Genomic DNA, 22,589 nt, shown 5'->3' with positions numbered 1-22,589 from the left:
GGCATTAATAATCTCCTAAGAGATATTAGAAACTATGTGAAAGAAAGAAAACAATGTACAATTAGGCTTGAGAAGAAATAATATGTATGAAAAAAAGGAGACTGAGAATGGGTATTTACTAGAATAATACAAAATAAAGAGAACAATGATATGGATAACAGAAAGAAGGGACTGTCTCAGTAGAAAAGCTTACTTAACAGTATTGTAGCAACTGAGCTTTATTTACCTGGTTGACATCTTGTTTCCTTCAACAAAACAAAAGACAACTAAAAGCTTATTTTATGATTCTCTAGTTCAGAAGGCTTCTCAAAGGATATTTGTCAGGTGTAAGCAGTCACATTTAGAAAGTTCTCTTCAAAACATATTTAAAACTCACCACGAAATCATTGGGAGATCAAATAACATGGAATCATGAAAGTCAACCAAATATTGTTGAAAACCAAAAATGATACTACTATACTGCAATATAGATCAATATATAATAACATATTAGTGGTCTTAAATAAATAAAACACTTCTCATTCTACTGCATCAACTATATTGCTTCTCTCTTTTTAAGGAGCAGGGGCTGAAATCCAATCTGAAGTTCAAATGTTTAAGGGGGTAACATTAAAAAATAGTATCATCTGGATTTTATTCACAAATAACATATAAAAGTGAGCAACACAGACTAGACTATATATGTATTTTAATTAGACAAGTTATAAAAATCTACTATTTAAGAAAAAGTGCATATACCACAGTGTTATTCTTCACAAAACCCACAGTGACATTACAAACTGGTAAATGATGGCATGTTAAATAAGCTCAACTTCTGAAAAGGGTAATACTCACGCAGAGACAATTTCCTCACCACTCACAAACTTTGCATAAGAGACTGCTTTTCGGTGTCCTTTGAATACCATGATTGGCTGTTTAGTGTTACGAAGATCATAGTAGTGAACACAGTGATCTAAAATAAAACAAAACAAAAAGAGAAAAATGTAGTAAATGAAGAAATGGAAGGCAAAGCTTATTTTAACTGGTTTGGGTGTTTTTCATCAAATGTTTAAGAAACAATATCCCACCTATAACAGTCGGAAAACTAAGAGCAATGACTCATTTTCAAAGATAAGAAGATACAGCAGGTTTTCTGTTTTGAATCTAGGAGACTATGGTTGTATAAAAAAGTGTATATACATATGCCAAAGTCAGTCTGAAAGGGAGTTCCACTGATATTTCTTGAGATCCTGGCTCTAGAAACAGTATTAAGGATTCAAAATAACTGGAAAATTTTTAACGTATCCTTACATTTTCATGGCTTTATAAAAGTAATGTAAACATTTTGGGTTTCTGGTTAAACAAAATGAAATATAATTTTATTCCCCACATTTGCTTTTTAAAATACACTTTCTTGAGACACATTTTACATATAATAAAAATCTACTCACTGTAAGTACATAATTCAATGATTTTTAGTAACGTTACCCAGTGCTGCAACCAACACCATAAATCAGTTTTAGAACATTTTCTTCATCCCAATAAGATGCCTCATGCACATTTACCACCCACCACCTAGGCAACCACTGTATTTTACCTCTATACGTTTGCCTTTTCTGAACACTTTATATAAATGAAATCATACAATATGTGACTTTTATGTATGGATGGCTTCTTACACTTTACATGATGTTTTTGCAGTCCATCCATATTTTAACATGTGTCAGCAGTTTATTATTTTCTATTGCTGAACAGTATCCATTGCATGGATATACCACATCTTGTCTGTCCACTCACCAGTTTATGGGTATTTGTTTCCATTTTTTGGTTATTGTGAATAATGCTGCTATAAACAATCGCATTCAAATCTTTGCATGGACATTTATTTAGGTTTCAGGTAGATATCTGAAAAGTGTAATTATTGTGTCATGTGATAATTCTGTGTTTAACTTTTTAAGAAACTGGTCACTGTACCATTTCACATTCCCACCAGCAATACATGATGGTTTCAATTCCTTTACTTGAGTTCTTAGAAAATTTTGGCAACACATCCGAAATGTGTTTTGCAAATATTTTCAACCTTTCTGTTGCTTATCTTTTTAGATAAGTACAGAAGTTTTGAACTTTGATAAGGTCCAATTTATCTTTTTTTCTTTCATAGAACACACTCTTGGTGTTGCAAATACGAAAACTGACTAATCCAAGGTCTTAAAGATTTTTCTATTTTTTTTCTAACAGCTTTATTGTTTTGGTTCTTACGCTTAAGTCTGTGATCAATTTTAAGTTAATTTCTGTGTGTATGGTGTGAAATAAAGGTCTTAGGTCATCTTTTTGCACGTGGATGGATATGAATCCAGTTGTCCCAGTATCATTTGAGAACAGACTTTTTCCCCAATGAACCGCTTTGGCACCTCTGTTGAAAATGAATGGACTATAAATAAGGATTTTCTTTTGGATTCTTAATTCTAATCAACTGATCCACAGATGTCTACTCTTCTGCCAGTACAACAATGCCTTAATAACTACAGCTTTGTAATTTTGAAATTGGGAAGAAAAAGTCCTCCAAATTTTTCTTTTTCCTCAAAATTGTTTTGCTCTTGTTTGCCCCAACTGGTATCACAGACTTTGATAGTTGTGACACTACATCTGATTGTTTTAACAATACCCTGGGTACAGGTCTTTTCCCATGGAGACTCTGAATCAGGTCAAACGGAAACAACATCTTGCAAATGGAGCTTTTTCTTTTCTAGTGAGTTGTAAGTCAGGTCAAATAGTGAAAGTGATCTGGAAATGGGGATTTTTGAGAAGCTCCAAAACCAGTTTTTACCCCAGTGGTGACAACAAGGCTGCTGGTTTTCAAAGCTTCCATAACTATAATGTTGGTTCATTTTTATAAATTTGCCAGTATTTTTGTTGCTTATATGGAAAAGTATTCCCACATTGCAGTTTATGTTTATTATTGTAATTGCATTAAGTGATCACCTCAAATGACAGCATTCAGCTTATCCTGTGGAAGTACAAATGTATAGCTGTAATCTGTTCGGCATGTGTTAGAGTAAAAATGGAAGAAAAAAATCCTCCTTCATCCGCTGTGCTCATGTTAAATTTATCAGTAAAAGACAGTAAACTTCTCTCTTGCAGTAAATAATTCAAAATTGAAAAACATTTTAGTAAAATAAGTCTTTAATTTTTCAAGTTATCTGAAAATAATGATACTATAAAATAGCATACTACAGTATAATGATATACTACCTCATTCTCAGGCTAATAAAAAAACAAAAGGGGATGTAATATGTAAAAGATATAGGGGTATAAGTAAAGGTTAAATTATGTCATTGTGTATTGCAAAAAGATTTTGCAGTAGCTGGAATGAGAAAAGTAGTGTGGAGACCGAGTAAGAAATGCAGGTGTTTCTGTAGACATGGCAGCCTGAAAAGAAACTGTACCGCAGTACTCAGAACCAGCTTACCATGTGCGATTTATTTTCAGCAAAATATATACTAGCTATCACATTACTGTTATTATGTCATCATGTTGGGTTTCTTTTCTTTTTTTGGTTTTATATTTTCACTGTATTTAGTTAGAATCTGACTTGACTTTATAGTTGCTTTAAGAGCTAGGAACACACAAAGGTGATCTTCAGTTGTACATTTGTGCATATACTTTAGCAATATTATGGTATAAATAATTTAGGTAAGTAGGTTAAGTCCTCAATAATTTTCTTTCCTTTATAAAAGGGAAGTCTTTCTGAAGTGTCACTATAATTCTAATAGTCTTAATAATTTGAAGATATAGTATATGATCCCATCTCTATTTTTCTTTTCTCCCTTTTTTACTTTGAAAAATTTCAAATCTGCAGAAAAGTTGAAAGAATAATACAATGAATACCTTTGTACCTTTCAATCTAGACTCACCAACTGTAAGCATTTTACAAAATTTGCTTTATTCTCCCTTCTAAAAACAAACAAGCACACGTACTTTTTTTTTCCCTTGAACCATCTGAAAGTAAGTTTTAAATATCAGGATACTTTACCCATAAAAATGTCAGCACCCACCTTCTAAAAAGAAGGAAACTCTTCAACAATATCATATGTCATACTCAAGAAATTAATACTGACATGAGAATATAACTTAATATGTATTCTGTATTCAAATATCCCAACTGTTTAAAAAATATCCTGAAAACTATTTAATTTTGTTAAAGGGTCACACACTATATTTAGTTTCTACGACTGTCATTTTATATATAACATTTTCATAATACTGTTATTTTTGAAGCATCTAGGCTACTTGTTTTGCAAAGTGTTCCACAAGTCTAAATTTGTCTGAATGTTTTCTCATTATTATGCTCTTATTACATAGCTTTGACAAGATTACTATAAAACTGATGGTCCTTCCTACTGCATCACATCAGGAGGCATATAATGTTTGTTCCATTGGTGGTCCTAAATTTGATTGCTTAGTTAAATGCCCCATGGCCTTGTCAATGTAAACAGAATCTGTTTCTTTTTCTTTAACTTTTTAATCAAACTATGCTACTTGTAAAACCATGGAGAGGAATACCAAGAAAGAACAATTTCCAGTACAATGAATAATTTTCCTATAGGGATACTAAAAAAAATAAACCAAAACAAAGCAAAACACCCAAACAAACACAGTTTCACCATTAATAAGGTAATCATTGCTGATATGCTAAAATAATAGGGTGGAAATAATTTGTCTGGAATAGATGTAGAAATATCTTATTGAACTTAATGTTTAATGAACAGTTCATTACCTTCTACTAAAGTAAGAATAAACCAAGTATAACTGATAAGTCAAAGTTTTTAAATACAGTTTATGACACAGCCACCCTAGACTGTGTTCCAAAAAGCAAGAAGCCAATATGGCCAATCAGAGATCAAACTGAATTTTTAAAATCCTCGATACTATTTTCAGGTTTCCCAGATGCTTGAGAATTTATAAAAATTCTCAATGTTCCAGCTTTTGGATGTCATCAAGATAGGGTTGGGATGAGAAAGCAAGTTGGAGAAATCCTTAGAAAGCATTCCTTAGGCAGGGCAAATAACTTTAGTATTTAAAAACACACAGGTCGGGCTTCCCTGGTGGCGCAGTGGTTGAGAGTCCGCCTGCGGATGCAGGGGACACGGGTTCGTGCCCCGGTCCGGGAAGATGCCACATGCCGCGGAGCGGCTGGGCCCGTGAGCCATGGCCGCTGAGTCTGCGCGTCCGGAGCCTGTGCTCCGCAACGGGAGAGGCCACAGAAGTGAGAGGGCCGTGTACCGCACAAAAAAACACACAGGTTCACTGGTTACTGATATTTATCTCATATAGCTATCATTACTGTTCTTAAAAACAATAATTAAATCATTTTTACCTCCTTTAAGCCTTTGATGATATCCTAACATACCACCTCAGAGATCTGAAAGAAAGCTAATCTTTGGAAACAGAAAGATCAAGCAAGTATAAGTTAAATAATACAAATGCACATGGAATACTTTGGAAGCATTTGCTTTTAACACCAGCTCTGAATCTGGTTGTTAGATCTTTGTTCATCATTTGAGAAAGAATCAGAAACTGTCATTGCTTATTTTTTTACCGTATATAAAACCCTAGAAAGACATATTAACTTTAGCCCACTGTTATGTACGCTTTACTTTATGAGTCACCCCTCCTTACCAGTCTGCAAAAGATGCACAAGCAATTGTGATATTCTCCTAGTGTCACAGAAGTAGCAACTATATATCTGTACATTAGAGATTAAGCCACAATCATCAAATCAGCAGCAGTTAAAAACAAACGAATAAGTTTTCCAGTTCTACACATAAGGTGCTTAGAAGTTAACACTCCATCCTAACAACAACTAAAAGGTAAACAGACTAAAAAATCAACAACTATTCTAGGATCCATAAGAGAGGTGAGGGCCAAGGTCAACCGCTGACACAAAGATTGGAAAGACAAAAGCAAATACAGGGAGTCATAGCTTATCAGAGCAGAGACTCGCAAGGAGAAATTGCCATGGGGAACCAGAATCTGGGTATAAAAATTTGAACTGTAACAGGTGAATTGCTGAAGGCTCAGCGTGGACAAGTCTAAGAGTTAAAAATTCCAGAAGGATCCAGTCATAGGAGTCCTCCATAATTTCGTCAGATTTATTTCTAGAAGCTTGATCAGGTTCTTAAAGGCAGAATACAGAGGATTTTTAGAGCAGTGAAAATACTCTATATGATACTATGATGATGAATACATTTGTCCAAATCCACAGAATGTACAACACCACAAGTGAACTGGTGATTATGATGTGTCAATGTATATTCATCAGTTGTAACAAATGTACTACTCTGGAGGGAGATATTGATAATTGGGGGTTATGCATGGGTAGGGCAGGAGGCATAGGGGAACTCTCTGTTATCTCCCTCTCAATTTTGGTGTGAACCTAAAACTGTACTAAAAAAAAAAAAAAGTCTTTAAAAAGAAGTCTCAGTTATGTAACAATATATTTTCCCAAAATTAAAAACAAAAACTCAGTTAAGAAAAAGTAGCAGAAACATTTATAATATCCTCCCTGGCTTAACTTACTTAGAACTTCAGGATATAAAACTGATTAAAGTAAGAGCTGCTCTGGTTAGAGCCCAGGGAGGAACAGGAGCCCTTTTCTAAGCCTCTTCTCTCCCTACATTTGGCTTTCCTTCCCCTCTGCCAACTCTTGAGAAATCTGAAGAGACAGAATTTGAAAATTAATAATTTTATTATTGATCACTATGAAAAAATGACTTCCTCTATTTTTTCCCAAATTTATCTCTATTTATGGTAGGGAGAGAGTATATTAATGAATTTTTAATGCTTAATTCCAAAGTTCATGGGCAAATAAATACTTTTACAAATCGCTACTATGACCACTCCCAAATCCAGTTCAAAATATCAATAACACCTATTTTTTTCAATATCTATTTGTGTATGTTCATGATTTGTTGGTTTTAATTATCTCTGATGGAAGAAAATGTGTTTCCCCTAAAAGAGTTTCTCTTGTGCTGTCTCTAAAACTAGATCGGCAACAGGGAAAATATTGTTTAAATCTTCATACTCACTAATATGACCCAGTACAATGTTCTATACATAGACATTAGTGGTTAAACAATGATATCATTGTAAGCTTTATCAGTTGGAAACGCAGAAAAATATGTATCACGTATAGAAAAGTCTTAATGTTTGTGTTTGTTATTTGAATTCATCTGAAAGTATACACAATGAATTACTTGTGGAATATATAGTTTTATTACCATACTGCTGTAGTAGGTTACAGATAAACATAAACCACACAATCTAAAATATTCACAGTGGCTTATAAAACATTAAATAAGCACAAAATGTGGGCAAAATTTCCTGGTTTCACAGTTTGCCTTCTTTAGAATCAGTCTCTACATAACAAAATGTGTGTTAATTACCAGGGAAATTTAAGGATCTGTTTTCCTCTTCTGCTTAGTAGGTGATATTTTTTAAACAATTAGATTTTTATAAAATTATTCAAACATCATAAATCTAAATTCAGAGGCAATGTCTTGCAAATCTAAATGGCTGTAGAAATATAAAATGGGCATGCCCACACTAGAAATAAAAGACTGAAATACATACTCAAAATGCAGTATAGAAAATTATTTCCTCAACGTAGTAGAAAATTATTTCCTAGTTTGCTAAGTTTATGTATAGCCAAACTAACCACCTGTAAAAATATGTGAATATTTACTTTGTGAGAATTAATTTGCTTCAGTCTTTACTGATCTGCTTTACTTCAATCTCTTTTCACAAAATGGTTGTCTAAATTAATGGTAGTAGGAAAGAACCAAAAGAAAAAAAAAAAACTAAATAGTTTTTATACAGCATTTAGCTGAAAACCTTTAAAATTTTAATAAAATAACCCAATCAGGGGATTTGGTCTTTGAACTGGTAAATTTAATTTGTTTCAATTTACTGTGTTCAGATTAGTCAGATGTTTGGATTAACTCTCATCACCTTAGTTTTTACTTTTTATCCTGGCTTTTTCTATGGTTCTTCATTTCCTTGTTTCCTGCCTGCTATAGATTGAGTTCTTTTTAATACAGATTGAGTTTTCTCTCCTACTGTAGGTTTCGAAGTAGAGATTCTATTTCTATTCTTTAATGATTATGCTTAAAATTGTAGAATGAACGTATGACTTGAAGAACAAAGTTAATTAATATTGTTACACAGATTATACAAAAACCTTAGATTATTTTCCATTTCATCAATACTCCTCCAAAACCTCGGTTACACTTTGTCCAAATTTTTACTTCCATCTTTTTAAAACATCCAAATTAGTCTCATTTTTCTATTATTGTTGTTGTTGTTTTATTCAGTCAATGCTAAGATTTACCCACATTTATGAATTTCTTTGCTCACAAGATTTCACTCCTTGTATTTTATTCAATTCTTGATGTAATTCTCTTCTTTTGTCTGTTTCTCTGTGGTGGGGGCAAGAAGAAGCATCCTATGCCATGAAGTCAGTGGTTAGAATTCTCAGGGGTCCAGCTCCTCTCTACCACTCAGAGCCCAGGCTAAGACAAAGTTTCTGGAGATTTCCCCATGTAGATACGCAGATAGGCAATTACAACACCCTAGGTACACACTTCCCAGGTCCACACCACCTGTTCCCTCCCCACTAACTCTTCAATATCCAGGTCTCTGGATTACTGAGGCCAGCAACTTTCCATCACCACCAGGCAACATAACTTCAGCTCACACGTTTACTTCTCTGGTTTTTCTATTCTGCTTTGTTTGTGACCCTTTGTGATTTCAATACTTTATAAGCTATGCATCTAAAATAATATTTTATATATTTTATCTAAAATAATGATTATGTAAAATAAATAAAATGTTTATTGGCAGAGGATTTTCAGTTTATCTAGTCTATCACACTGTTAGAACCAGAACTCCCTTTTGAGAATTTTATTACTTCAATTGGCATAACCATTTGTGGCAAGTTTCAAAATAAAAGACTGATTAACCCTTCACTACGTCAAGTAACTACTTTTCTGGTGTATTTCACAGCTGTCCCTCCATTTCCAGAGGTACTTTCATCCAACCCAGGGTATTATTATTAATATAAAGTATATTTCTATATTAAGTGTCTTTCTATAGCAAGTGTCTTTCTATAGCAGTAATATAATAGGTAGACTCCATGCAAGTAAATGATTGAAAACTAATCTAAAATGGAGAATTTAAGTGCAAAAGATAATGTAGATTTGGGGTTCAGTCTATTTAATGACCTCCTTTATGCTTTTTTTAAAGTCATAATGAATCCTATTATCTCAATAATAACAGTTCATAAGAAAAAACAATTTGGTTTTTCTCTTTTACTAGACAGATTTGGTCCTTATGTTTTGCTTAATGCTATTAAAACAGAGACTTAGTATTTTAATTCAGTTATGTTCATCAGACAAAAACAGCTTTCTTACTATGACATATAAAGGGCCTTCATTATTTAGCCTACATCTGCATTTCCAAATTCTTGTTCCACCAATTCAGGAACCTGTAAATATTTTTAGCATAGTTATTCTTGTCCCAGGAGAAGACAGAGGGGTACACATGAAAATGATATAAGGAGCAATTTCAGAATACAAATGCTTGGTCTCCTCTCTGAAGATTCTAATTCAGTAGGTCTATGATAGGGCCCAGACATGAATAATGTTTCAGCTTCTCAAAAAAGACTGATATGTCTCATAATGTAAAAACACTATTCTAATGCTATTTTTTTACAACATACTATAACTTATTTGCTTGTCTGCCTTATCTAACTGTAACATCTTGAGGGGTAGGATTATTTATCTTTGTATACATAGTAACAAATACAAAGTTATTTTAAAAATAAGTGTTTGTGAAGTTAATAAATCAATGATATAATTCTGAGGAAAAGAATTCTGTATCCTGATTAATGTGATAGAGGGGGTAATTTTTTTTTTCTAATGGCACATGGTCTAGTTCCTCTAATCACTATTTACTTTCCCTTTAGGGACTATAAGAAATCTTTAGATATATGTTACACATTGGATAAGCAGATCTGTAATTAAAGTGGAGACTACAAAGTTCATGTGCTTAGGCTGATCAGTATCATAACATTCTATTTGTGGATCCGGAGTGCAGCTAAGTATCACTTACCTGGTGGTCTCACAAGATGTTTCAACCCAGAATGACCACAGCTTCCTAATACTAACACACCCCTACTATGTGTCTTCTAATATACTTTTATTCAGAATTCAGTATTCTAGAGTTATACAAAATCAAGTGGCTGCTTTTGTTTCTATTTTCTGCAATTTATATCTGGAATAGAACCATCTTTTTGTATCCATGCATCCATCCTCCACCTAACCATCTGTCCATCCATCCATGCAGGTAGGGTTATTAATATCTTAAACTTATCACAGTTCCAGAGCTAATTAAACCACAGTTTTTGGTTGCTTGAAAAATCTTTGTTTTTATTTGTAAAAAAAGATTTTTTGGCTGGATACAGAATTAGGGGTTAAAAAAACTTTTTAGCACTTTAAATGTGTGGTGGGTCCATTGGTTTTTGGTCTGTATAGTTTATAATGAGAAGGTTGCTATAACTTTTATCTTTCACAGTATATTTCTCTGTCTTCAAGATTTTTCTTTGTTTTGGACATTTTGACTATGATATACCTAGGTATTTTTGGTCTGTTTGTTTTTATTGTGTTTGAGGTTCTGTGAACTTCTGGTATCTAAGGTTGGTTACCTTTCACCCATCTTGAAAAATTCTTGATCTTTATCTCTTCAAATATTTCTTCTTTCCTTTTCTTTCCTTCTGCTTTTACAACTCCAATTACAAGTATGTTTGGCTGTCTGACATTGTCCAGCAACTCTTTGCTACTGTGTTCTGTCTTTCCCTCCCGCTCTTTTCTTTGTGTTTCACTCTGGATAATTTCTATTGACCTATCTTCAAGTTCATCTAGTTTTTTCTTAGTTTGTATCCAATCTGCTGATAAGCACATCAAAGAAGTCTTTGTTTCCGACATTAAGATTTGTATTTCTAGTATTTCCATTTCACTTTTAAAAAATACTTTGCATTTCTCAGGTGAAATTCTTCATCTTTTCAAGCACATTGTTTATCTTTCCCACTGGATCCTTTAACATGTAATCATTTATTTTAAAATTTCTGTCTCATACCCCAACATCTGCGTTATCTATAAAACGAATGAGTCCTTTGAGTCTTGACAACAGGATGCTTATTCTTACTTATTTGTATACCACATACTTTTAAATTAAAGGTAAGAGATCATACATAGAACAGTAGACTCTGAGGTAAACAGTATTTCTGCCTGGAAATGAGGACCTCTTTTTCTGTCAGGCAATTAGTGTGATGGAATCAACTATCCTAGTCAGTGGTTGAGCTGAGTTTTGGTTTTGGTTGTTAAGCTCACTGTTGTTAAGTGCATCACAGGCTTCAAATTTTTCCAGCAATGAGCTGTCATCACTTTGTGCTTAGTGTGGTCCTGGGGCAAGAGAAACTCTTCTCAGTATTCCTGCTCTACTGTTACTTTTCAACAATTCCTGCATGTCTGAGCCTAGGAGAGGGTCTTTCTCCATGTTACTGCCCCTCCCCTGGTGGTAGAGGACTCTTTCTTGTTTTTCTGGTGATAGGATTCTGTTTGGAGAGGGGTTCTCAGTTCTTCTGTTCCATCATGAGTCCTAGGAAGGGTGCAAATGCCTGAGTTTCTGGTATGGGGCTTCTTAAGCATTCCAACCCCTCACCATCATGGCAGGCAAATTCTACACAGCATCTGAGGCAGGTCTTAGACAAGAGAGAGTTTTCATGCCACTCAATCAGTAGTAGTAGATCTCTGCTTTGTATGATGCAGGATCCTGAGCCCAAGAAGTTTTCCTGCTTCTCTCCTAAGAGCTTAAAGCTTCTGCTCGATATGAGAAGAGGGTCTGGAGAAAAAGGTGATATTTTGTGCTGGTCTTTCATCAAGAACTCATCACTTCATGAACTTCTGACTGTCACTGATGCAGGTTACTGTCTTGCCTCATTTATTTTGTGAGCAGCCAGTGGAGGGCCATGGAGAAAAGCTTATGAGTAAGTGTGCATTCCTCTTTTGTTCTGGACTTCTAATTATTCTACACTGCTATGCCAGCCCACACTTGGCCTTTAAGACTGCGTTAACATTTTAGCTCATTTCTTCTTACCAGCTTCTATGGTGGCTACTTCTTCCTCTTGTGGTCTGCAAATGTTCATATGTCCTATCTTTCCTTGGAGGGGCTTGGCATTCCTTGGAATTCAGTTACCCTGCCTTGTGACTTCAGCTCTCTGACAGGCAGGGGTCAAGAAAAGTTATAATTTTGTAGCTCATATAGTTTTTCTGTTTTTAAGATGAGGGTAGCATTTCTCATGGAAGAGAAAAAGAAGGAAAGAGAAAAAGAAGTAAGGGGAGTTGAGAGAAAGCACTAGAGAACATGAGCAAGCAAGAGTCAGCGCATGTACAGGCAAGGAAAAAAGTTTCTGAGATTCTGAACTTCTTTCTACAACCACAGATGGTTCTACAATAGTTGAGAGAGTTCAGGTTTTCAGATTCATGCATGAATTTATGAAAAAATCCACATCTTACTAAAACTCCTTGATTTATATCATAAAAATACATATTTCTTTACAATTAAAATATTTAATTTTTTATTTAATGTTGTGCAATAACTCATTTAAAGACTAATCTAACAATTAAAGCATTTAGCACCTGATTTTTGACTAGTAATAGCCACTCATTGATTCTCTGCCACCTACAATGATCTATCTATATCTGTCCCAAAATTAACTAACCAAGTAGACTTCTAATTTTTTTCTAAAAGAATACTAAAAAACTATACCCTCATAAATTTTTAAATCAATGTCTAAAATTTTTCATCATTTGCCATTTATAACATATTTAAATGACATTTTAAAATATGAATTAAGTATATCTAATGAAATCTAAACATCACAGTAATTTGATGTCAAACATCATCCACTAAAAAATATACAGAAACAAGATATTCTTTAAGAGTGGAAAACTTCACATAATCTTTTCCTTGAATTTGTATTTTTGTTCCCCTTGCAAAATAAAATGTATCCCATAGATTTTATACTGTCTTTTTTTTTTTTTTTTTTTTTTTTTTTGCGGTACGCGGGCCTCTCACTGTTGTGGCCTCTCCCGTTGCGGAGCACAGGCTCCAGACGCGCAGGCTCAGCGGCCATGGCTCACAGGCCCAGCTGCTCCGCGGCATGTGGGATCTTCCCGGACCGGGGCACGAACCTGTGTCCCCTGCATCGGCAGGTGGACTCTCAACCACTGCGCCACCAGGGAAGCCCTATACTGTCTTTTTAGGCTAAGTCTTGTTTAGCATTCTCTCTTCTTTGAAAAAAGGATGTATATAATACAAACATTAATTTAATTTTCTGTGACCAAAATGCTCTAATTGTAAGATATTTTCTCCATTTGAGTTACTATTAAAATTATCAGTATACAATTGATAAAAAACAACAAATCTTGATAATTATTAAACAAAAGTAATATTTTATTAGAAATACAGGTTGTGGCACACCCTCTCTCTCTGCCTTTTGTACTGACTGTGTTCTGGTAACTACAAATGAATATTACCTACTCTTAGAATTCCATTCTTATTGTTCAGCATTAATTCTATTCCTATAGTTCATTTATATATTTATACAGATACAGTCATAGAAATGTAAAATTTCCTCACTAATGTCATTCAATTTTTTAAATCCCAAGTTTGTGCCAAAATTCACACAGCCACTTATTATCAAAAATATTTTTAATGATCTGACATCTTTATTGGACCAGTCTTTAATTTTTTATTGAATACAAAGAACTGGAACCATCTACCTTGCTACCTAGTAATGAAGAGTATTTTAAAATCAGAATTTTTGCAAAGTACTAAAAAGGGTTTACCAACATCAAATCAAATGTGCAGAAACACAATCCCTTATCCCAAGCACTTGGGGCAGATAAGTTTCATAATTCTGAATTTTTCAGACTTTGAAAGGAAATATGCTTCATATTATGCAACACTCCAAGTAAGGTCTATGTCCACACTCTGTAATCAAATACATTAATATTTCTACTGGAAAACTTATGAACAATTACATGAAGTAGGATATATAAAGATAAGTAGCTCTGCTCTATATTTAATCATGCCATCAAATGAAAGTGAGTTTTTGGAATTCAGAGTTTTCTAGATTTTCAAATCGCAGATAATGGACTATGGACCAGTATTAATTACACCTGTTTATTTGTCCAACTGAAGTAAGAAGATCTACGTTCAATATTTGGTGCTAATGGCTTCTTTGCTTTGCTCCCATGGAGCTTGAGAATAAGGAACAATGCAAACGTTTTTTGACAATACTCAGAAGAAGAAAAAAGTCCTTTAAAGAAAAAAAAAACTTCACCCACCTTCACTCTCTTACTCAACAAATACCTAAAGTAAAAGAACTCAAAGTACAAAATATATTTTTTCTAATGCCATGTTTCTTAATAGAAATACCTGTAAGACAAAGAATGACAGCAAGTTACTCTAGTAACATTTAGAAGAAACATCCCTTTGTCAGATAATCCTGAGGGTTTTACAACCTGGTAAAATGTACGATGTTAAGGTTCATGATAATGAGAAATATGTTTTTCTCTTGTAAAACAGAAAAAAGCTATTATAAAAGTTGAAATATGGGGACTTCCCTGGCGGTCCAGTGGTTAAGACTTCACCTTCTGGGGACTTCCCTGGTGGCGCCTGCCAATGTAGGGGACACAGGTTTGAACCCTGGTCTAGGAAGATCCCACATGCTGCAGAGCAACTAAGCCCGTGCTCCACAACTACTGAAGCTTGTGCTCCAGAGCCTGCATGCCACAAATACTGAGCCCAAGTGCCACAACTACTGAAGCCCGCGCTCCTAGAGCCTGTGCTCCACAACAAGAGAAGCCACCAAAATGAGAAGCCTGTACACTGCAACGAAGAGTAGGCCCTGCTCCCCGCAGCTAGAGAAAGTCCACGCACAGCAATGAAGACCCAATGCAGCCTAATTAATTAATTAATTTAAAAAATTAAAAGACTTCACCTTCCAATGCAGGGGGTGCGGGTTCGATCCCTGGTCGAGGAGCTAAGACCCCCACATGCCTCGTGGCCAAAAAAGCAAAACAAAAAACAAGAAGCAATACTGGAACAAATTCAATAAAGACTTTAAAAATGGTCCACATCAAAAAAAAAAAAAAACTTAAAAAAAAATAGTTGAAGTGGAAAAGGAGAACTGGAATGATACCTCAGGCTTCACTATCAGGCATATCAACTTACGTATGAAATTTGAGGACCTAAAAGTTGATGTTCTTAAATCTGTAAGTTTCTACACAAACCCTAAATGCTTTTAGTGCTCCATCAGGGTTTTCTTACTCCAGTTTGGAGACCTTTGCTTCAGATTACATGTCAAGTATTTAAGCATGTACTTCTATATGTGAAGATTTTATAAAGCATGTGCCTAAAGGTAGCAGAGTATTTTTACATAGATTTTTTTTCCTGTGCTTTCAGACAAGTGGAATCCAGTGAATGTGATATAGTTGGCTAAAGTACACTGATACTCTATAAGTGATGATTTTTTATAAACAGAAGATGATTAGAGCCTTGATAATTATGTAGAGAAATAGCCTTTATTCATTCAATATCATAAAATTTCCCAGAACAGTGAACTAATTAGCCATTGCCACAAAATTGCTGTGTAACAAACTATTCTAAATTTTAGTAGCTTAGAACAGTCATTTATTTTCACAGATCTGAGGGACAGCTTAGGGTTGGCTGATTTTAGTAGAGCTTATTTGTCTGGAGGTTGGATGATTTGGCTGGGGCAAGTCAGTACCACCCCAAGTGGCTTTCTTCCTCCCCCTGGGACCAGTAGCTAGCTTGAGTATGTTCTCTTCATGGTGATGGCAGAGGGGGAAGAGTAAGCAAGCCCAACTGTGAAAGCATATTTCAAACTTCTGGTCAATTTCACACCTAACCATCACTTGGGCCAAAGCAAGTCACATGGCCAAGTCCAGAGTCAGGGTGGAGTTGTTTCCCACAGTGGGAAAGCATTGTTTAGTGTCAAAGTACATAAATACAGGGAAGGATAAAGAACTGAAACCAAAAATGCAATTTAATATAAATATTAAAATCTGAAACAAATCTTTCAGCATCTTATAATAGCTTAATATTGATTAATAGAGACCAATTAAATTGGCTCTTGGCTCTGTTGTTAAAGTAAAATTTGTAGAGTCTAAAACACAGTTTATATAGCTTAAGATGAATTCAGAACCACTAGAGGAAGAAGTGACTCTTAAAATACTAAGAGGTGCAAGCACTGAATTTTCACCTTAGACGGTCACAGAAAGATGAAATGATTATCACTAAACAGAAAGAAAGCTAGCTTAGATAGGATTTCGAGCTTTTGGTTTGTAATACTCACATGCAATCTATATGTTCTATTTTAAACTAAGATCTCTAGGGGGATAAAGAATAGTCACATTTTATTTAATTCAATTAAGCCCTTTAAGATAATATTTTAACCATGGTCTCTGTCTAGTGATATCTAACTCAGACACGAGTACCTAAATTTTATATTTTCTGGAGCAGCCCTTTACAATATAGCCTATTCTCCAATCCTCATTCTAATTCTCCCACTAAAGAAATAATCTATAAATTACATGATTCATCACTCTACTACTGTGTTAAGTATCAATATATTAAAAAAAAACTAACCTTGCAAACAAAATGTGAAAACACCAAATAAATATTTAAATTCAGAAAAAATGATTTCAATTTTTTAACATAGGTTTTTCAAAAATATTTAAAGTATTTCATATGACAGATTTACAATGATCTAAAACAGTAAGCCACATTTAGAAGTCAATTTTTTAAAACCTCTATGAGGAAAAACACATTTTCTGGAACGCTTTAAGTAAATCACGTATATCAGGATGTAAAAACCTTCTCTTATTGAGTGAATATCTGAATAAACAATGACAATCTTATCTATTCTGGCATTAAGCTTATTCTAAAAATTCCCTTAAACATAACCCATCCTAGCTGTCTGTAGGTGCTTGCAGAAAGGAACATAAATGATGTAGCTGAAACTGAAGTGTTAGTGGCTTACTGGGAAGAGAAACAACAAAAATTGATGAAGTCTCAATCTTCTATTAAAAAAAAAAAAAGAAAGACTACCATGTATTTTTATTCACTTAAACCATTTTCACTTATAACTGCCAAAAGCTCAATTATAAGAAGTTTCTGTTGTAATATCTTAAAAGTATTTAATGATATATTTTATGAATTTTCTATATGCTAAATTTTTAGCATTTGTTTAAATTAGTCTACATCTTTTCCATCTTTTTAAAAAAATTTCTTTCTGATTTGGAAAGTAGCCTGCATATAGACAGTTTATAAACATGTGAAAAGTTTCAACATCTTTGTAACTACTACAGTGATTACAACTACAATATTAAAGCCTCCTGTACATCACATTTTTTTTTTCCTCCTTCTGAGAGGTAACTGCTATATTTGAAGTTAGAACAATTATTTCCTTTTTTTTTTTTTTTTAGTGGTTTGACCACATATTCCTATGGTCAACGTACATATTCCTAAACACTGTAGTTTGTTTTACATGCTCATGAATAGAATTGTACTGTGCATTTTTCTGTGACTTTCATTCAACATTTATTATGCTTGTTACTCATCCACATCAGTTCATGGAGCTGCAGTTCATTCATTTTCACTGTTGAATGTTCTACAGTGTGAATATGCAACTACATACATTATTTAAATACATGTTTCTCTAGGGCAAGGTTTCTCAAACTTTAGAATTACCTGGGGAGCCTGTTAAAAAACAGGTTCCTGGGGTCCACCTTCAGAAATTCTGATTCAGTAGGTCTTGGTCAGGGTGTTAGAATTTGCATTTCTTACAAGCTCCTAGGTGATGCTGATGCTGTGCAGAATACGCTTTGAAGAGCAAAGCTGTAGGATGTATTTATCATTTCCTTATTTATTTGAAAGAGTTCTTCATGTAATATAGATATGAAGAATTCTGTCATTTATATGTGTTCTACATATTTTCTCCCAATTAATGACTTTTTAAGAAATTATTTTCCAGGTATTATTTGGTAAATAGAAGTTTTTAATTTTACTGTAGCCAAATTTATCTACCTTTTATTTATGGCTTATACTTTTTGTATCTTAAAGCCGTCCCTATTACAAGATCATGAAGATATTCTCTCTTAACTCATTTTCTAAATACTTTATATTTTGCTATTCACATCTAGGTTGTGTGGTGACCTGGAATCGACTGTGTATTGTATGGCGCATGAATTACAACATCATTTTCCCACACCAATTGTCCAACTATGAAAATTCCATATTTTCCAAACTCCTATGCAATATGATCTTTGCCAGGTATCAAACATCCATGCATTTGTAAGTCTATTTTTGGTTCTGTTCCACTAGTCTATCTATTCCTGTGCCAAAATAAAACTGTTTTCATTTATCTTTCCTTATCCTTGTTTTAAATGTGTCTCTTGTAAAGAGTATATTATTGCATTTTGAACATTTTAACTAGTCTGTTAATCTGCACCTTTAACTTGCAGCTGTTAAGTCGTTTCCATTTACAATAATTAGATACATCTGAATTTCTATCAGCTTATTTTCTGTTTTTTAGCTATCCCAAATATTCTATGCTTCTCCCCCTTTCCATTCTCATTTCCTTTAGGATTAGCCAAATATTCTACTCCTCCCCCCCGACCCCAGTAATAATTTGAATTTTGTGCTTTGCTTCTATTATTTTAATGATCTTTCTAGAAAGCGTATCATGTATTTCGTACTTTCCCGTGTTTGTAGTGACTGCTCAATATTAGTTTCAAAAAATGAATGATCATGTCTATCATATTAGTAACAACTGAATAATAAATGCCTGACTTTAAAATATCTCTGCATTTAATATGAATATAAAATTTCCTGTGAAGCACATTTTTTAAAAAGATCTAGCTAAACGACACTTACAGCCTGGAAGGCAAGACAGACATAAACAGGTGAAAGATTTACTAGGTGCCTCAAAGTTGTTCTTAAATTCTAGACTATCAAAAGTAGATTTTACAACAAAATAATAGAATAGTTTGTTTCTTGAATATTGGCGTTATGCATGCCACCTCCATTTGCATTCACACAGATTACTTAGAAACTTGAAAACAAAATGTCCTTGATGTAGTATAGGTAACTGAAACACATGTTCATGAATGCTCTGATGCTAATTAAGATTTATTAAATAAATATTCAGACATTTAATTTATTTAAATGTGAAGGAAAAGACATCCCCACTGGCAACCACTATATAAAATAAAAAACAAGGCAGATTTATGAACCTAACAAACCTAAAATATTTCCCATTAAATAAAGAAGACAGAAAAAATGTTTAAGATATCCTGAGCACTTACATATCTATCAAGTTTCTCCATGTTAGCTCTATAAAATGAAACTAAACTAAACACCAGGTTCTTAAGTTGAAAGGGATGAATTATATTTTGGGGACAGATATAGGAGGAAGGCATGGAAGAGCAGAAGGTAGTCCAAAAATTCACATCAGAGATCTAAAGATAACCTAAAACTATGTGTATTTTACATAATGTACATGTTCATCTTTTAGAATCCATCTTGATTTTTAAAAAACAACAAATATTCTAAAAAAGAGAAATACTTATTGGTCATCTCCACAAAAAAAGCTCCCTATCTATGGAAAGACACTGGTAAAAGTATTTTAAGAAGTACCTCTGAAGAGACAATTTAATAATGTGTGATCAAGGGGAACTTAAGCTTTATCTGTAACATATCAAAGTTGAGAATGAGGATTTAACCTTGTACTACTTGTATAATTAAATATAAACAATTTTTAAATGATTACATACATTTTTTAAAGTAGAAGATACATATGTAAGATACGTAGTCTCAACTTTACTGAGAATCAAGAAATCTTTATGAAAGACGAAGCTTTATAAAAATTCTTCTCAGTGAAAATTTTCAAAGAATAAACAACATAAGTGAAGTATAAGGAACACTGAAGGCAATCATGGAGTGCCTAGAACAGGAAGCAAAGGACTCTGTATTTATTCTTTAAACAATAAGAAACCACTGCAAGTTTGAGAGTCAGGAAAGTAATATCAGTACTTAAAAATTAATTAATCAACAAAACCAAACCAACCAAAAAGGTCATTTTTTCCTTTTGAAGACTAAGAGTTATCACATATCAATCGCAAAAACTAGGAAGTATTGAAAATGGGAAAACAAATGGTATATGTTTATGTGTATGAACTGTTTAGTTTGCTGACAGTAACAAAGAGTTTACAGCAATCAAAACTGAAAATGTTTGTTGAGAACACAGTTTAAATAGAATATTTCAGAATTCCTGTTTGTTTGTTCTAGAAACATTATTCCTTCCCAGTGAATATGTTATTAGTATAAATATCAATCTTGAATCAGAATAATATGAATCTTACCTTTGATTTATATCACTAATTTCTGGGGGGAAAAACACAACTATTATTACTTTAAAGAATATAACTTAGGAGTACCCACATTTCCTATCTGTTATACTAATTACAGTTTTAAAACTTGCAAAATGCTTCAAGTTAGTAAGCAAGCAACTCTACCATTCTATTAAAACCACAGATGGTTAGTAGTTCTATTTATTTTAGTCTTACAATGTTCTCTCAAACTGGCTTTAGAGAAGATGAATTGGAAAGAAATGGTTTTTCTACCTTTTTCTACTCAATAAGAAAACATCATGTAGTAATCAGCTAACAAGACAATTAATAAACACCTTTACCGTTAGGTCAAAAAACTTGCTCTGCTGAATGGATACAAAAACAAGACCGTATATATGTTGTCTACAAGAGACCCACTTCAGACCTAGGGACACACCACACACAGATTGAAAGTGAGGGGATGGAAAAAGATATTCCATGCAAAAGGAAATCAAAAGAAAGCTGGAGGGATTCCCTGGTGGTGCAGTGGTTGAGAATCTGCCTGCTAATGCAGGGGACACGGGTTCGAGACCTGGTCTGGGAGGATGCCACATGCCGCAGGGCAACTAGGCCCGTGAGCCACAACTACTGAGCCTGCGCGTCTGGAGCCTGTGCTCCACAACAAGAGAGGCCGCGATAGTGAGAGGCCTGTGCACAGTGATGAAGAGTGGCTCCCGCTTGCCACAACTACAGAAAGCCCTCACACAGAAACGAAGACCCAACACAGCAAAAATAAATTAATTAATAAACTTCCACCCCCAACATCTTCTAAAAAAAAAAAAAAGAAAGAAAGAAAGCTGCAGTAGCAATTCTCATATCAGACAAAATAGACTTTAAAATAAAGACTATTACAAGAGACAAGGAAGGACACTACATAATGATCAAGGGATCAATCCAAGAAGAAGATATAACAAATATAGATATATATGCACCCAACATAGGAGCACCTCAATACATAAGGCAACTGCTTACAGCTATAAAAGAGGAAATCGACAGTGACACAATAATAGTGGGGAATTTTAACACCTCATTTACACCAAATGACAGATCAAACAAACAGAAAATTAATAAGAAAACACAAGCTTTAAATGACACAACAGACCTGATAGATTTAATTGATATTTATAGGACATTCCATCCAAAAACAGCAGATTACACTTTCTTCTCAAGTGCGCATGGAACAATCTCCAGGATAGATCATACCTTGGGTCACAATTCAAGCCTCAGTAAATCTAAGAAAATTGAAATCATATCAAGAATCTTTTCTGATCACAACGCTATGAGATTAGAAATCAATTACAGGGAAAAAAACGTAAAAAACACAAACACATGGAGGCTGAACAATACATTATTAAATAACAAAGAGATCAATAAAGAAATCAAAGAGCAAATCAAAAAACACCTAGAGACAAATGAAAATGAAAACACGACTATCCAAAACCTATGGGATGCAGCAAAAGCAGTTCTAAGAGGGAAGTTTATAGCAATACAATCCTACCTCAAGAAACAAGAAAAATCTCAAATAAACAACCTAAGCTTACACCTAAAGCAACTAAAGAAAGAACAAACAAAACCCAAAGTTAGCAGAAGGAAAGAAATCATAAAAATCAGAACAAAAATGAATGAAATAGAAACAAAGAATGCAATAACAAACATCAATAAAACTAAAAGTTGGTTCTTTGAGAAGATTAACAAAATTGATAAACCATTAGCCAGACTCATCCAGAAAAAGAGAGAGAGGACTCAAATCAATAAAATTAGAAATGAAAGAGGAGAAGTTACAACAGACACCGAAGAAATACAAAGCATCCTAAGAGACCACTACAAGCAACTCTATGCCAATAAAATGGACAACCTGGAAGAAATGGACAAATTCTTAGAAAGGCATAGCCTTCCAAGACTGAACGAGGAAAAAACAGAAAATATGAACAGACCAATCACAAGTAATGAAGTTGAAACTGTGATTAAAAACCTTCCAACAAACAAAAGTCCACGACCACATGGTTTCACAGG

General features: G+C 33.9%; 1 protein-coding gene across 12 annotated transcripts in view; it reads right to left on the bottom strand.

Annotated features, from left to right (window-relative positions):
* The window catches only part of COP1 (COP1 E3 ubiquitin ligase), a 276,406-nt gene that overhangs the window by 70,984 nt on the left and 182,833 nt on the right, over window positions 1-22,589 (bottom strand). For all 12 annotated transcript variants that reach the window (XM_033854790.2, XM_019952343.3, XM_019952342.3 and 9 more), the window contains one exon: window positions 835-952. In XM_033854790.2, coding sequence (XP_033710681.1) covers window positions 835-952 — 118 coding nt within the window. The remainder of the gene's footprint in view (window positions 1-834; window positions 953-22,589) is intronic.

The sequence above is a fragment of the Tursiops truncatus genome, chromosome 1, assembly GCF_011762595.2.
Source record: "Tursiops truncatus isolate mTurTru1 chromosome 1, mTurTru1.mat.Y, whole genome shotgun sequence".
NCBI lineage: Eukaryota > Metazoa > Chordata > Mammalia > Artiodactyla > Delphinidae > Tursiops > Tursiops truncatus.
Note: the sequence above shows the minus strand (reverse complement) of the source record. Positions and strands in the feature narration are given on the sequence as shown.